This window comes from Pinus tabuliformis, chromosome 1_2 (assembly GCF_031772625.1).
Source record: "Pinus tabuliformis cultivar Carrire ecotype Pingquan chromosome 1_2, CPIR1, whole genome shotgun sequence".
In the NCBI taxonomy this organism is placed as follows: Eukaryota; Viridiplantae; Streptophyta; class Pinopsida; order Pinales; family Pinaceae; genus Pinus; species Pinus tabuliformis.
The window spans coordinates 1007561171-1007578259 of NC_142298.1; the positions used below are offsets into that span (position 1 = coordinate 1007561171).

The 17089-nt window shown below is 36.8% G+C and overlaps 1 protein-coding gene across 1 annotated transcript in view; it reads left to right on the forward strand.

The window, feature by feature from the left end:
- LOC149209495 (uncharacterized) overlaps window positions 1-16623 on the forward strand; it is a 99008-nt gene extending 82385 nt beyond the window's left edge. Inside the window, exon 9 of the mRNA XM_089398646.1 lies at window positions 16247-16623. Within this exon, the coding sequence (XP_089254772.1) occupies window positions 16247-16623 (377 nt within the window). The remainder of the gene's footprint in view (window positions 1-16246) is intronic.
- Window positions 16624-17089: the final 466 nt, after the last annotated feature.

Genomic DNA, 17089 nt, shown 5'->3' on the forward strand with positions numbered 1-17089 from the left:
TAATCATTATTTATGATGTGTTATTATTATTTATATTTACATTATTTATATCTATATTTTATTCATAACACAGACTTGGCTGGTTTGGACTGGTTTGTACCTTTGGAGAAGACAATGTTCCTTACTGCAAATCTCATACTCCCACTTTATTAGTTACTGTAGAAAATTTTGGTTACGCTGTATACCACACAGTTTCAAGTTTTTGCATGGTTTAATGCCCAAAACCCATCATAAACATATGACTGATATTAATTTGCATATAACTTGAAACAAAGACTACTCTACCTCTTTTGTCTTTTCACCGCTGATACAAGATTAAAATGCAAGCACATACACAGAAAATAAGAGACTTATTTTTTGGTCTAAGACCCTGGAACAACCCGCAAGTGGAAAACCAGTCTTCAAGGAGTTCTGAGATTGCTTTTAAGGAAATTAATACACAGAAAATTAAACTTATCCCCCTTATTATCTTGCTGGAGTCACTGCCAAGTTACATTGAAAAATGAGCCTTCTCTCAGTCATAAACTCAGACTGTCTTTGCGTTGTTTTCTGTGCAACTAACAGTGGCTATGTGTCAGCTGACATGGTCCCCAATGGACTCCCTGTAACTGGATACAAATTGCCAACCCTGAACTCATGAGTAAAAGCATCTTTTGAAAATTCTATTTTCAAACACGTACCTTTCCATCGATAAATGCCACCTTGTAACCTTTGATTTTCATTGCCGAAATGGACACCAGGTTCTTCTTGCGATCAGGTACATAAAAGAGATTCTGTAAATGAATCGAGTTACCCTCGTTCAATTGAGGGGTAACATTTCCTACACCCTTTCCGGGATAGGTGGCATTGGCTCCAAGTATAATCCCATGATTGTTTCCATCTCTAGTAGATTCGAGAGAGCACCCTTCTATCCGATGAGGTGCCTTGAAGCACTACAATGATACAATCAATAAGCCAGATTCCTAAAGAATCTGAAGGAGAGGGCCAATACAAGATACACTTCTTTATCTCATCAGAAGCAACATTTGATTCTTCATACCTGGGGTTCCTTGCTTTATCTGAAGAGTCGGCCATTTCCTTAATGACTTGTATTACCTGTCATTCCTCTGATCATTGAAGATGTTCCTGGAATGATTGTTATCATCACCAAGTGATGTGTCCCTGCCATTTGGACACTCCTTCGTATAATGGCCGAACAAGTCATCTGCCTTTCTTTCCACCCTTAGATCTGGACCTCCCAATGAAGTGATCTTTAGGTAGGCCATCATAAGCTTCCGCTACGCCATTCTGATAATGTTCTCTACTTTGATTTCACCCTTGGTGAATTTGAAGATGGATGAGGAACCTATTGAGCCTTTTGTCCTTTCCCAACTGTCTTCGGGGATTGCTCTACCACTCTTGCTTGGGCTTTGTCTTCACCTCACCTCTGATACCATGTTAATTTTAGGTATGTTCTATGCTACGAGCAATTTATTTCAATTTTCATAGTTAGCTCAATATCTTTTCCAGATTAACAATCACATCAGCATTAAAGTAAATTGCAGATAGAAAATAAACATAAATCGCAGAAGACAAGCCAAGACAAGAGGACACAGATGTGGCGCTAGCCAGGGACAAACCCCAATGTGGGGAAACCCTTGATCAATTCTTCTTATATGTTCTTCAATAGTTCAACATAGAGAGAGAGTACATTTACAAGAGAAGTCAACACTTAGACTTTCTAGATAAGAGAATAGATCATCTCTACATGAGTTCAGTTGAAGACATGCTGCTTCAACTGATTCTCCAATGTGACTTCTTCACCTATCATTGTGCTGCATCTTGCTGCATCCATCACCACGTTGCTGGACCTCATGACCATGCTATACACATCATCATGTTGCACCTTATGCTGCCACTACTGTCCTACGTACCATACTGCACTTTCCTGCACCATGTACTAGCTGTCTCATCTAGACATGCTGTGCCTTGCTGCTCCATGTACTAGCTGTCTCATCTAGACATGTTGTACCTTGCTGCTCCATGTACTAGCTGTCCCATCTTTTGTTACATGTACTGCTGTCCATGTATTGCATCATGTACATGCTGCCCATGTATTGATCATTTACAACTATACTGCTGTCCCATTTACTTGCTCCATCAAGCCTCATTGCTGTTCCATGCATCACCATGCTTGCTGCTGTCCATGCTTTACCAAGCTTCATTACTGTCCCATTGCTGCACTTTGTTGCAACATGTACTAGCTGTCACAATCACCTCAAGGCACCCTACAGATCTCGGATTTGCTACATCAAGGATTTGCTGTCCAATGATAGGCATCCAAATCTGCTGTAGCATATGAGGTTCCTCCTCCACATATCCTACAGCCAACCTGTACCAACCAGCAACATAAAGTAGCCCCAAACAATAAGGAAGAACCTCTGTGCTACTGCGCTTTGTCCTGGACATATGTGGCCTAGAGAGAGGGCTTCAACTAGTCTTTCGGCCCTCACAAAAAGGTCCTCCCACGCAGCTGTAGCAACAACCCTATTCAGTGGCCCTGTGACAGAGATAACCCACACATAAATACTCCATCTTACCTCTGATTTGCTGCGACCTGATATGACTAAGAAGACATACCCACGCTACCCATAAATCTGCCCTTAAGCACCTTCCTAGCTGTTTCGCGCTGCAACCTTCTTCCACAGAGAATCTGCACCAAAACACAGAGAAGAATCTTCTCTAAACTTGTCACGGATCCACACTTCAAACGCTGTGGCTAGGGTTTGTTCTTTATTGCGGCTAGGGCATGGCCTCTTCTCTTGACTGAAGCTAGGGCACCTCTTCAACTGTGGCTAGGGCATGCCCTCTTCTCTTGACTGAAGCTAGGGCACCTCTTCAACTGCGGCTAGGGCATGCCCTCTTCTCTTGACTGAAGCTAGGGCACCTCTTCAATTGTGGCTAGGGTTTGTTTGTGGCTCCATTTAGATCTGCGGCTAGGGTTTGTTTGTGGCTGCATTTAGATCTGCGACTAGGGCTAGGTCTCTTCTTTAGGACAACAACTTAGGTCTCTTCTAGACTAGCGTTAAGGGCAGTTAGAACTCCTTGCTACGCTATAGTAGTCTCTTCCATGATTGCATTAAGTTTGATTAGGGCTTCTTCATTAGGGCAGCGTAGATCCTTTCTCCATTAGGGCAACGTTATCCCTTAGGATCTCTCCTCCTACTAAAACCCAAAGACAAGTAGAGAGGAAGAGATCCCAAGTGTGTGTGTCCAAATGAATTTCAAGTCACCTCTATTTATACTAAAACGTTGAGCACATGTGGGGTTTATTTGGTTGCTGGCCGACCTTGACGAATTGTCCCATAACACAAATAAATTCATATCTCCATGAATACTCATTGGAATCAGATGATCTTTAGATCAATCCTACACCTCTCGATGAGAGCGATCAAGAAAAATATCAGCTGCCATTAATAAGATGACCCACATGGAGTTTGGCCCTAGTTGACAATTTTAATAGAAAGGATGCTGTTTGGAAAAGAAAACTCTTGATAGATTTGTTCAGAAAGCCTCTAGATCCTACTATAATAAATTGTGATAATCAAAGAAACATCAAGATGTCTGAAGACCTCATATTCCATGCATGGATGAAGCATATCTACAACAAGTATTAGAAGTTTGGTACAAGATGGGGTTGTAAAGCTACAATATATTTCAACAGATGAACAGGTAGCTGATGTGATGACAAAGTCTCTTTCGAATCAAAAGTTTTATTATTTCAGAAGCATGCTTGGTTTGGTTGACATTGTAGGTTTGGTTGATAAATAGAGATGAAGCATCTAATGGTGGATGCTTTGGGGGACGTTTGGCCGACCTATGTGTGTTTGATGTCCTGATCCCTAAGAGGGAGGGTGGCGTTGATCTTGGAGCTCTGACCTTGGATACACACGTTGATCCCTGGGTTGATGGTTAGTTAGTAAGCTTGATGATACCTAGAGTCGCTGAAAACTCTAGTCCATCTTAGTCCCACTCGAATAGATAACCTTGGTCAAGTATCTAGTTTGTGGCACTGAGTGTGCCTAAAATCTTCGTAGTTCATGTGTTTATATATATATATATATATATATATACCTCCCTAGTTAAGAGGGAGTGTTGAAGAATGTAACTAGGTTCGGTCTTCATAATTGTATAATGTAATTTATTTGTCAAAATAAATTTTATAATGACTTATTAAAACACGGGTTTTGTGATTGGGTCATCATGTTTATAGGTCAAAGCCTCCATTGTAGGCTTCTAGGTTTTATGTTGAGTCAATAGAGTCATTGTAAATTTTATTGGACCCTTCTTCGGCTTTTGTATCATGTAACAACAATTAACTTCGTGTCAAATAGGTCATTTGACACCTCCACACTAAGTTGGCCCTATGAAGTTGAAGTCGGCCTATATTAGGGCAATTCGACCTCCATAGGAGGCTATACATAGACAGGCTGTTCGATCCATTTGCTCACACACTCAACAAGTTCGATATACAAGAAAGAGAGGCAGAAAAAGGTGTGAAATTCCAAGAGGAGTAAGAAGATTGAAGGAGAAGACAAAGTCAAAGTTTTTGGGCCATCTTTCTCTCACACGTGCGAAGTTAGTGGGCTATTACTGGGTGCGAAATTCTAAAATCTACTGTAGGTCGAAGTTCTGTTGCTGGGGTTGAAGTTCTGCTGCTGGGGACATTGAAATTCTACTGCTGCCAGGTTGAAATTCTAGGTCGAAGTTGCTACTAGGAGAACATCACTTGAAGAAGAAGGAAGGCATGACTTGGTGATTGGAGGAAGTTTGTGTCTAGGTCAAAAGAGTTTTGTACTATCTCATCTTGTCTTTGAATCTATTTAAGAAAGAGTTATGATTGGGTTTTCCCCTTATAGGGTTTTTCCTGGCTGTCTGCCTACATCTTGTGTCTCTTGTTCTTGTGATCTTCATATACACATATATTGGTAATTGCTTGATGAAACATAATATACTAAAGAAGTAAATGAAGCCAACATAATTCACAAGTAATTATCAAAGAAGAGGAATCAAACCCTAATTACTATTTGCTTTGATTTCTCAACAATTTGTAAGTTTGGAGTTTGACATATACCCAATCTACTTTGTGAAATTCCTTTTCCGATCTATGTTGGTCAATATGTTGTTTCATATGGTTCCTTACAATATTTAGGTTCTCCTTTAATGTTTGAATGACTTTTTGGTTCACCTCTAATTGATCTTTTACGACTGTAATTTTTATATCATTTATGGCTAACTCCCATTTAGGAGGTTCATAACCATAGAGAGCTTGAAATGGTGTCATTTTGGCTAAAGTGTGATAAGTGGAGTTGTACCACTATTCTCCCAAATGTGACCATTCAAACCATTTATTATGCTTGTTTGTTACAAAACAATGAAGATATGCTTCCAAGCAATCATTGACAACTTCAGTTTGCGCATTTGTCTGGGTGTGGTAGGTTGAGCTCATGTTGAGGGATGTCCCAATTAGTTTGAAGAACTCCTTCCAAAAGTTTCCCTTAAATTTGCCATCTCTATCACTAACAATGATATTTGGAAACCCATGGAATTTGTAAATCTTTTTGCAAAATCTTTTGGCTATTTGTTTTGTTGAATATGAACTTTTTACACCATTGAAGTGTGCATATTTAGTAAGTCGGTCTACAACCACAAGGATTTTATCCTTCCTGTTTGACATGGGTAGCCCATCAATCAAGTCCATCACTATTTCTTCCCATTTCTGGTTTGGGATATGCAGGTGGTGGAGCAATCCTGGTGTCAAACACTTTTCGTTTTTGTTTCTTTGGCATTCATCATATTATGCTACATATTTTTGAATTTCGTTGTACATTACTTTCCAAAAAAATGATTGGCGTGTATTATAGCAGATTTTGAAGAATTCTACATGTGCAGTTACTGGTGAATCATGACATTCCTTAAGAACTTTGGTTTTGAATTTGGAAGTGGGACTTAGATAAATTCGTCCCTCTACCAAAGGAGGTCATATTGTTGAAAAGTGTAACTAGGTCCGGTCTTCATAATGACATGTAAATATGATTTTATGTAATGAGATGTAAATAAGAAAAATGAAATTAGTTTATTGACTTGCTTCATGGGTTTTATGAGCAAGGATTTTGTTTTTAAGTCAAGACTCCCATTGAGAGTCTTTAGGATTTATTTGTCATCTATTCATAAAATGCAAGAGTCATTGTCATGTAAATGAAGTCATGTTACACTTTGTAAAAGGTCATCTTGTCTATGTAAAAGTATCCTCCAAGAACTTGTCACCTAACCTCTTCAAGTCGGCCTACAAACGATGGGGAATCTGCTAGATGAAGTCGGCCTAACTCTAACTATCAAGTCAACCTTAACGTCCTGTGAAGAAGGTTATAAATAGAAGAACTTAGGCTCCATTCTAGAAAGCAACTCGACTTGAATTCGGTCTAGAAAGAAGTGCGAAAAAGGAGCAACAAAGAGAAGTGCAAAAGTATCTTCTGAGGAAATTTCTTCTAGGCCAGCGAAAAGGATTTTCTTCTGGGCTAAGTTGCACGAAATGGGGAAATGGGCACGTGTACTAAACGTGACCCCCACAAATTTTGGAAACAGGGAAACACAATATATATATATATATATATATATATATGTATATATATATTTTAGGACATTTAAGAAATATGTGCAATCATAAAGCATATATGATACATTCTAATTTATTACATTATGATTAAATTGTCAATTGTCAATGCATAAACTATAAGTCTATAAATTTACATCACATCTACTCATGAATGATCACATAATGAAAATAGCAATATCCAAAATAAGCCACGAGAAATTTCTAATTTCTTGTCTCGTGCTTGATTGGGAGTCTCCTCCTACATAGTTGAACGACCTTAGTGCTCTTGATTAAATACAAGTTCCATACCCTAGTACCCTAGGTGCTCTTGATTATTGGGAGTCTCCCCTGCATAGAGGGCTTGGTTCTCTTAATTAAATACAAGTTCCATACCCTAGTACATGACAAAATCCAATGAAAACATTGCAATCCCCCCAATCCTGAAATCCTGAAAAACAGATAAGTCTGCTGGATTTTGAGTGAGATCTAAAATTCTACTTTCTCCATATGAAATCCAATGAAGGTGAAACCACTCTCAAACATCCTGAGTCATTTCATGGTAATGTTAAAAATTTAAGTAAAAGGATGATGAAAATGAAAAATAAAGGAGAATGTCACTTTTACTTGAATTTAACATTACCATGAACTGCATATCAACACTAGGGCCATAGGCTTGAACATTAGGCTGCCCCACTAAAAAAATCCTCTTTTTTATAACTTTAGAGGCATCTAGAAGCATCCAAAAGATATTTTAGTCGCCCAATAAAAAATTAGAAGCGAATTTTTTTTTTAAATACAAGAAAAAACCAAGTTAGAAGAGGAAACTCCACCGTACGGCCTGGAAACACGTTTCCGGCCGTACTGGCCATGTTTCCTCCTAGAGAAACGGGCCAATACGGCCAGAAACAAGTTTCTAGGCCATATGGTACGAGTTTCCTCATTTCTGTTTCGTTTCTGGCCGGAAACGGACCCTTCTCCAACGTTTCCTGCAACTTAGCTTCTGGGGCAGCTAGAAGTCTCTTCTAGGCAGTAAGAAGTTAGGAAAACAAAGTTTCTTTTAGGGCAACGAAGTTTCTTCGGGGCAAGCGAAAAGGGGTTTCTTCTAGAGCATAAAGGATTCTTCTGGGAAGGTTGAAGTAGAAGACCTAGAGACCGAGATTCTCTAGGGAAGTCGGGGAGGAGCAGTGAGAAGAATAGAGACCGAGTTTCTCTAAGTAGAAGTCGAGGAGAGCAGTTCAAGATCAAGAAGGAAGGCGAGGAAAGGAAGAAGTAGAGCATCAAGTTTAGTGACAAGGTTCTTGAGAGGATACTAGAGTCAAGGGTCTGTGTCATGCTCTTGATACTTATCGATTAAAGATCTAGAAGAAGAATTTTGATAGGGTTTTCCTCTCAAGAGGTGAGAGGTTTTGGCCTTGGATGAGAAGTCTACATACTGTGTCACTTGTCTTTTATTTTGCATATTGGTAATTGGCCTTGATGAAGAGAACACATTCATAACCTAATAAAGAAAATATCATAAGCTAAGAAGTAAAAGTACATCACAAGCAATTATCAAGCAGAGAGATTGTTAAATTTTGAATGCCCTAGATTTCTCAACGCATTCCTCCATTCGAGTTTTGAATTGTGAATAGGATTAACAATTAAGTTACATATATCTCGATTCTTCGCATATTCGCGTTGAATTTCATCTAACCATTTTGGAACTATAGTTGATTTCAAACCATTTTTGTTGTTTTGCCAAAAGTGTTTTCCATTGTAAAAGGTACTGCAGGCTATTGTGATCCGTATGTATCAAGACTTTGCTACCTAGAAGATATTGTCGCCATTTGGTTAGGGCATGCATGATAGCAAGCATCTCTTTATCATATGTTGATTTCAAACGCTTCCTCTTATTTAACTTTTTGCTCTCAAAACCTATGGGATGGCCATCTTGCATTAATACGACTCTTAATCCAAATATGAAAGCACCACATTCAATTATAAAAGGTTTTGAAAAATCAGGAGTTGATAAGACCGACATTGAAGAGATGAATTCCTTTAATATTTCAAAACATTGCTTTACTTGATCATCCCATATGAACAAATTTTTCTTTAAAAGATTTCTCAGAGGAGTAGTTATGTGGGCATAATTTCTAATAAACCGTCAGTAGTATCCAATCAACCCTAAAAATCCTCTTAATTTGGAGATGTTAATTGGTTTAGGCTATTCTTTTATTGCCTTGATCTTATTAGGATCTACTTTTACTCCTTCGGATATTATGTGTCCAGGGTGCTCTACTTCTTCTTTTCCAAAGGTGCATTTGGACATCTTTGCATAAAACTGATTCTCTTCTAGTATAGTGAGAACTTGTTCTAGATGTTGTAGATGCTCCTTCCATGTTTTATTATAGACTAGAATATCATCAAAGAAAACTAGTACAAAATTCCTCAAATATGGTCCGAATACTTCATTCATGGTAGCTTGGAAGCTATGTTGTAGGAAACACTGGTGCTAAGGAAGTTTTTGGGCTGAAACGAAACGAAAATGCGGAAACGTGTTTCAGGCCGTACTGCCACGTTTCATGTGGGGGAAACGTGGCCCAGTATGGCTTGAAACATGTTTTCAGGTCGTACAACCACGTTTCAACGATAAAGTGTTTATTTATTTTTTCGCTCTCTGCCAATTCAGGAGTGATAGAGGGAGCAATTGAAGATTGGAAACAAATTTTTTTGAGTGGGGCAGCCTAATTTTCAAGCCTATGGCCCTAGTGTTGATATGTAGTTCATGGTAATGTTAAATTCTTGATTTAAAAGTGACATTCTTCTTTATCCTTCATTTTCATCCTTTTACTTAAATTTTTAACATTACCATGAAATGACTCGGGATGTTTGAGAGTGGTTTCATCCTTGTTGGATTTCATATGGATAAAGTAGAATTTTAGATCTCACTCAAAATCCAACAAACTTATCTGTTTTTCAAGATTTTAGGATTGGGGGGATTGCAATGTTTTCATTGGATTTTGTCATGTACGAGGGTATGGAACTTGTATTTAATCAAGAGAACCAAGCTCTCTATGCAGGGGAGACTCCCAATAATCAAGAGCACCTAGGGTACTAGGGTATGTAACTTGTATTTAAGCAAGAGCACTAAGGGCGTTCGACTATGCAGGAGGAACTCCCAATCAAGAATGAGACAAGAAATTAGAAATTTCTCATGGCTGATTTTGGATGTTACTATTTTCATTATGTGATCATTCACGAGTAAATGTGATGTAAATTTAAAGACTTATAGTTTATGCATTGACATTGGACAATTTAATCATAATGTAATAAATTAGAATGTATCATGTATGCTTTATGATTGCACATATTTCTTAAATGTCCTTATATATATATATATATTGTGTTTCTCTGTTTCCAAAATTTGGGGGGGTCACGTTTTGTACCTGTACCTGTTTTGGAAACTCGTACTCATTTCCCCGTATCATGCAACTTTGCCTAGAAGGTTGCTAGAGAATTAGTTAGCCCAAAAGGCATTACTTGAAATTTGTAATGACCTTCATGAGTATGAAATACAGTCTTTGCGATGTCCTTTAATCTTATTCTGATTTGGTAGTATATAGATCTTAAGTCCAATTTTGAAAAATATTTGGATCCATGAAGTTCATCTAACATTTCATCTATGAAGGGTATAAGGATCTTGTTCTTAATCGTTATCTTATTCAATCCTCTATAATCTACACATAGTCTAAATAGTCCATCCCTCTTTTGAACTAGAATTACCAGAGCAACGTAAGGGCTTCTACTCTTTGTGATGATACCACATTTTAAGAGATCTTGTGCCATTCTTTTGATTTTTTTTTTTGATCATGTGGATATCTATATGGTTGGATGTTAGCAGGGTTTGATCCTGACTTGACTTCGATTATGTGCTCAATTTATCTTTTAGGTGGCATATGTAGGGGAAGATCTTGGAATACCTTCTTGTGTTTTTGGATCAACTCCTGAATTTTGGGTGGTTCACCGCCAATTAATTTTGAAGCCATTATTTCCATCTGATGACATCACACCATATATCCTGGAGCTCCTTTTTGGGTCAACTTCACCATTTGATGGGATGACACAATCTGATTTTTTGGTGGTTGAAAGCCATATAACTTATATTTTGTTCTTCCCATCTAAGCTTTATAAATTGTTTTTGATGGTTGGACTAGTAAGTGCCTAAGGTTTGTAGCCATTGGACACCTAGGACCACATCCACTCCTCCAAGCAGTACAATGTAAAATGGGGATTCTATATTGTAGTCCTGAATCTACAATTTAACCTTATGGCATTTTCCCACTCCAATTTTCTTTCTATTTGCTACCATCACTTTCATATTAGGCATTGGATATGTGAAAATGTTGAGCCTTTTTGCAAGATTTGAAACCAAAAAACTGTGAGTACTTCCTGTATCAGTTAGAACCATTACATTGTGTTTTTTGATATGCCCTTTTAACTTCATGATCTGGGGTTGGGCTATTCTTGTCATGGTTGATAGTGATACTTGCGGAACATTTTCACCATCTAATTCTGGGGAAAATTGTTGAGAATCCTCAACTTCTTTTATGTTTGCTTCTTCACTATCTGAATCATTGGTTGCTTCACATTTATATAAGTTCTTGGTATCCTTCCCCTTAAAACTCCCTTAAAACATGTGTATAGGGTCCCATTTTTCGCCACAATGTTTGCATTTACATTCTTTCATTTTTTGCACCGTGATATTAGATTTTCCTCCTCATAGATGTGGTGGAACATACTTTGTATTTTCCATGTCAGAAGTTTGGGGAAACCTTCGTCTTGAGTATAGTCTTTCAGCCTTTGGCCACAACATTCTCTCGATTTTCTTTTCTGCAACTTTTGCTTTTTGTCTTGCTTCATCTATAAATATAACATCATGAAGCTTAAGTTCATGCTGGAGATAGGGTTTAAGTCCAATGATGTATGATTGAATAAGGCTTTTTTTTGATAATCCGCACACTCGTGTAGCTAGTGTTTCCCATTCTACAATATATTTGTCCACATCACCTTTTTGTTGTAGTCTGGTGAGTTCTATGAAAAACTCTTCTTCCTTGACACTTTAGATCTCCTTAAAGAAAGCATCTCTGAATTTGCTATTGGTTGCATATGATGATTTCTTCCACCACATGTACTAGTTATATGCATCACCTTCAACGTGTGGGGAAGCATGTTTGATTTTTTTATCATCATTGTAAATATTGTAAATCTCAAAATATTCCTCTTCCTTATTGAGCCATGCTACAACATGTTTCTCATTACTGTCAAATTTCAATAACTCAAGTTTTGCTCTTTGTTTTGTTGGTACATGACAATCGCTGCCTTGAATGAAAGAATTTGGTTTGAAATCAACATATTTTGAATATTTAGTATATTGTTTTCTGGATTAGGTATGGTAGATGAATGTGGAGATTCAGGAGTTTGACATGAATCTGACGGCTCTAACATATTAGAAGAGCCTTGTCATTTAGTGGTGACATTATTTTTTGAAAATATCTGGTTCAACATATTCATCACTTGATTGTGATTATGATCAACCTTTTTTGAAAGGTCTGCGTGGTCCTTTCGAATGGCATTATAATTTTGTTGGAGCTGATTCTCTATACTCTCTGTTTTATCTTGGAGTGTCGTAAATTTTGTGTCACTCTGGTTGAGCTTCTTCTCAAACTCATCCAGTTTTTTATTGAATTTGCTCATCATCATTGTTCGGGTCACTGGTGGTGTTACATTCTCGTTTGACTTTCTCTCCTATTCTTTTTTCAATTAATTTGTTTGATTAATTATATTATTAGTTTATAATAATAATATATAGTTATAATATTATTATTATTATTTACTAATATTATATAGTTATAACTATAATTATTATTATTTACTAATAACATATAGTTATAATAATAATAATAATTATTTACTATGCTAAATTATAAATTTATAACTTATGTTTTAAATATATTAAGTTATAACTATATCTAAATCAATAAATAATATATCATACTATAAAAGGCGTAAGGCGAAATGTACGTATTGTGGTCGCGACCAAGAAGATTACGACGAGGGACGGTTTTGTCGGGGAGTCACGACCAGTTGATAGCGGCGTGATGTTCGGGTGAGAAAAAAATGGAGACATAAGAGTGTGACTATGGTGAGATGGTGAGGGTTGTCATTGGTCTACACCACACGACGACGACAGACCAGGAGTGGGGCAGGTTAAAGGAATGGATGGGGACAACGGACCAGGAGTAGATCAGGTTAACAGAATGAATGAGCAGCAGATGGGGCATCGAACAACGAGACAGACAGAGAAAACGACGGTGGTTTTCAGCGAATAGTGAGTAGCAGCTATGGCTGGCTCTGATACCAAATGTTACAGAGAGAATTGAACAAATATTTATATATCTATATTTATTATATGAAAGAACTGAATGATGATGTTACAATGATGGCCCCTGGCTTAAATATAGCCTTGGTGCCTTTACATGAGAGGTCATGATATTTTGATTGTGCCCCTTCTTCCTAAATTAATCTTATAATTAATATACATTTAATATTAATACATAGCACAAGGGTCTTTCTACAAACCTGTGTTGCACAACTTATCACTTGGTTTTATAGAGTCTGGTCTTCCAATCATAAAGAAACCTTTAGTTAGGTTTTACATGTCATGCAAATGCCAACAATGTGTTTTCACATATATCTAGTCCCTTGACCCTAATGATATATTGTTAGAGTAGACTGGACGAAAAAAATATCTGAGCAAGGTACATTAATTCAAACTTTCTCAGGTATTGTTATTTCTCATATACTGTTGGAACCTGCGACAAACCTGCAGGGCTGCTTTTGTGCCATGATCCTTCTCACCAGCTTCAACATCACTGTAATGGAGGACAAGGTGATAGCCATAAAAAGCACATCGACCAATGGGCCAAAAGCTGGCAACATAGGGTTCTAGGGAGGACATCAAGTGTGAATTCTGAAGGTAGAAGGGTCAAATTAGGATTGATTGTGAAACCATGGGTAGATCAGTGTTGCAAATAGCTTTTTTGACAGTTTGTCGTTGGATGGAATAAACTTGTGTTATCGTAATATCCACAAGCGTTAATAAATACAATATATATTCATTGCAAACTTATAATGATATATTCATTTTTAAAAATATGCATTTGAAATTATACAAAAAATTGATTTTAGTGGGATAATTTCAAATTTACTGCAACAACATGAAATTATTGTCTTGTCACAGTATGTGCAGGAGACATAGTGGGTAGCCAGAAAATATCGTACTTATTGTAATAGTTACAATATAATAATATATCTGTGATAAAAATGACACTGGCACAGATCCTAACCATCTTTATGCTACTATTGAAAAGCAGACTTATACTTTCTCAAGTATAAAATGATTGAAATTGACTATGCTTTTGATGGGACGGAATATTTAGATGACATGGTGCCAGCAGTGGAATGTGGATACATTTTCCCATTATGTACATTGGGAAAACTTTAAAATTCATTTATAAGTAATGTGGAAATTTCAAATGGCCAAATTCTTTTCCTAAACCCTTTGGCAAACTAGGGCTTTGAAAACAGTCAATTATGCCCTTAAATTGGTGCCTAAAACCTGATTGACATCATATCCCGCTGGAACATAGGTTTGAAGATGGCGGAACTCAAAAAAATTCGAATTCTGTTAAATGGGTGATCCAGATTGCATAATTTGATATTAGTTTGAATGAGTAATGAGTCTCTTTTGTTCTTGAATGAGCCCCTGAAGTGATTTTCCTTTTTTCTGGTTCTGCATATTTCTAATTTCTAGCAACTAAAAACTTTTAGGGGGCTTGGTCAGCAGTCAATAATGAGCAATAATTAGTTTTCCTGTCTTTGACAATTTTGTCATTGGGCTTGGTAATATAAAAGGCTCAGCATTTGCAGGTGACTAGGTTGGGATGATAATAAAACAACTTAGCATATCTTATGCTTTTTGATGCAGTATAATAACTTTTGAATGATTAATATTTATTGCAGCTTAATCATATAGGCATATGAGCATCCGTCAATTTGTGCAGTATTTTATATGTATCAGTGTTGCGAAAATCGCGATATTATCGGAAAATCGCGATTTTTTGAGTTTGGTGATATTATCACCCGATTTTTATGTTAATTTTTTATTTTTATTTTTATTTTTCGCAAAAAATTGCAATAACTTGAAATAATCATGCTTTTTACAAAAAAATCACGATTTTTTGGGAAAAAATCTTTAATTTTAATTTTAATTTTTTTTTGCCGATTTTTTGATGAGGAGGAGGTGACACAACCTGCCCAGGCTACCCCTGTCACCAGTAGAGGATGTGGTCTACCTCCTGTAGCTCCTAGTTTTTCAGCGTCTAGAGCACCGCAGAGTCCACTGTCAACTCCATCGGCATCTACATCTAGAGGGAAAGCTATTGCATTTTCTCGCAAGAGGGGCAGAGGAAATCAGTGGTATTAGATATTTGGTTCATTTCATTTTATTTGACATCATGACTCATGATATGAGATACATTATTATATTTTTTGTTGATATTTTGAGGCTGAGTTGGGACTCCAGAGTCAGGACATGATTCACTGTTATGTGTGATGTAGCACTAGAAATGATATTATCATATTACACATCTTATATATTAGTTCTTTTATCATATTTATGTGTCAATGTATTTATTTTATGTTGTAGATGCTTTAGATATTAAAAAGATTGAAAAAAAATGAATATTTTTTGTATTTTACGAGTTTTTCCCGATTTTTCTGATTTTTTCCAGTTTTTTTCCCTCACCGATATTATCCCGATAACAATTACTGCAACATTGATATGTATGATTTATACCATTATACCATAAAAAATATGCTCATTATTTATGCTAAACAGTAGTGAATTTTGAAACCAAACCAAATAAGTGCTTTGGTTCAAGTAGCTTTGAACAAAAACCCTTTACACCAGCAGTACTGCCAAACTCTGTTGGTTGTCCACATTCTAATGCCCTTTATATTAACTTCTTGCATACTCTGTTGGTTACACCTTGCTATTAAGAAATGGGCTGAAGACATATATCTTCAGTTATTTGGAGAAAATAGCTTTAAGTGGATTTGATTGAATTGTTTATCGCAAATGTTTTATCTTTCAATCTCTGAACTAATCTTGTTTTGCATACTTTTTAGGGCTTTCTTATGGGTTTTTTCTGTTTTATTGATTGCCCAAGGTTACAGTTTACTTCAAAAGATTGAATATCATAGGCTTCCTATACAATTAGGTATCAAATATCAATCAAATACTTGATCCTTGGACTTTTCATATGAATCTGCTATTACATATTCTGGTCCATGTTCATGCTGGAAAGCTCTGTGTGTGTGTTGAATTTTGATATAATGTTAGTTGTGTACCATCTTTCTGTTGAAAAGGTCTCTGTTAAGCATGTTGTCATTCCAGTTTGCATTTTTATACTTTATTGATATGTACTATAGATAATAATCATCCATTTTGAATAATTTATTTCGTTGAAAGTGTGAATTTCAACTCACTGCATATTTCAACTTATCTTGCAGTGGATGATGTCGTCATTTACAAACATGGAGAAAAGTCTGCTCAAGTTTTGGAGGCCTCTGGATTTGGCAATTTGACTTTCAAAAGTTACAAAGGGTATATCTCTTATTTATCTTCTTCACTAAAATTTGCTCTTACTGTAAAGATTCAAAAATTAAAAATGATCTCCTTTGGTCTTTCTCAAACAAATTGGATGCAAACGTATATGCTTAGGTCTATTCACCTGTGCAGAACATCAATTCATAACTTGATTCTGAATATTCTTCATTCCAAATGGAGTGCGCTAGTGGAAATAGGGCAACCAGAATATAAGATGCAACAAGTTCAACTTGACATAGATAAGATGAGATTAATTTTATTGATGTCCAAGTTCCAATAAATGACCACAAAAGTAGGTCAATGGGGCTAAGATCATCTACTACAAGTACAAGGTGGGTATACAAAAGCATTTCCTAGATCTATGCTGAAAATAGAAAAATATATTAATATCTAAGAACAAGCTAGAAACTAGAAGCAAGTCTAGCTGAGAGAGAGTATGAGATAAAATGTGGGTCCAACAGAAGTAAAAATTCTCCAAGCTGGAGATCTCATTGCCAAACCAAAGGGAGAGAGGATGTCAAGGCCTGTTGGGTCTGGTGGCTGAGGATGAGTGAGGGGGCCCTACAGGCTCGTTGTTGGAACCATCAATCACCGTGAAAGGGTCTATGCACTAGCATATGATATCCATTGGTCAGTGACCAGGGCTGACAGGTGCTAGCTGTATGAGCTAGCTGAGGGGAACACACAAATAATGTATCTCAACTCTCTTAACATTTGAGGTCGTGGGAAAGAAACTTTGTATAGAA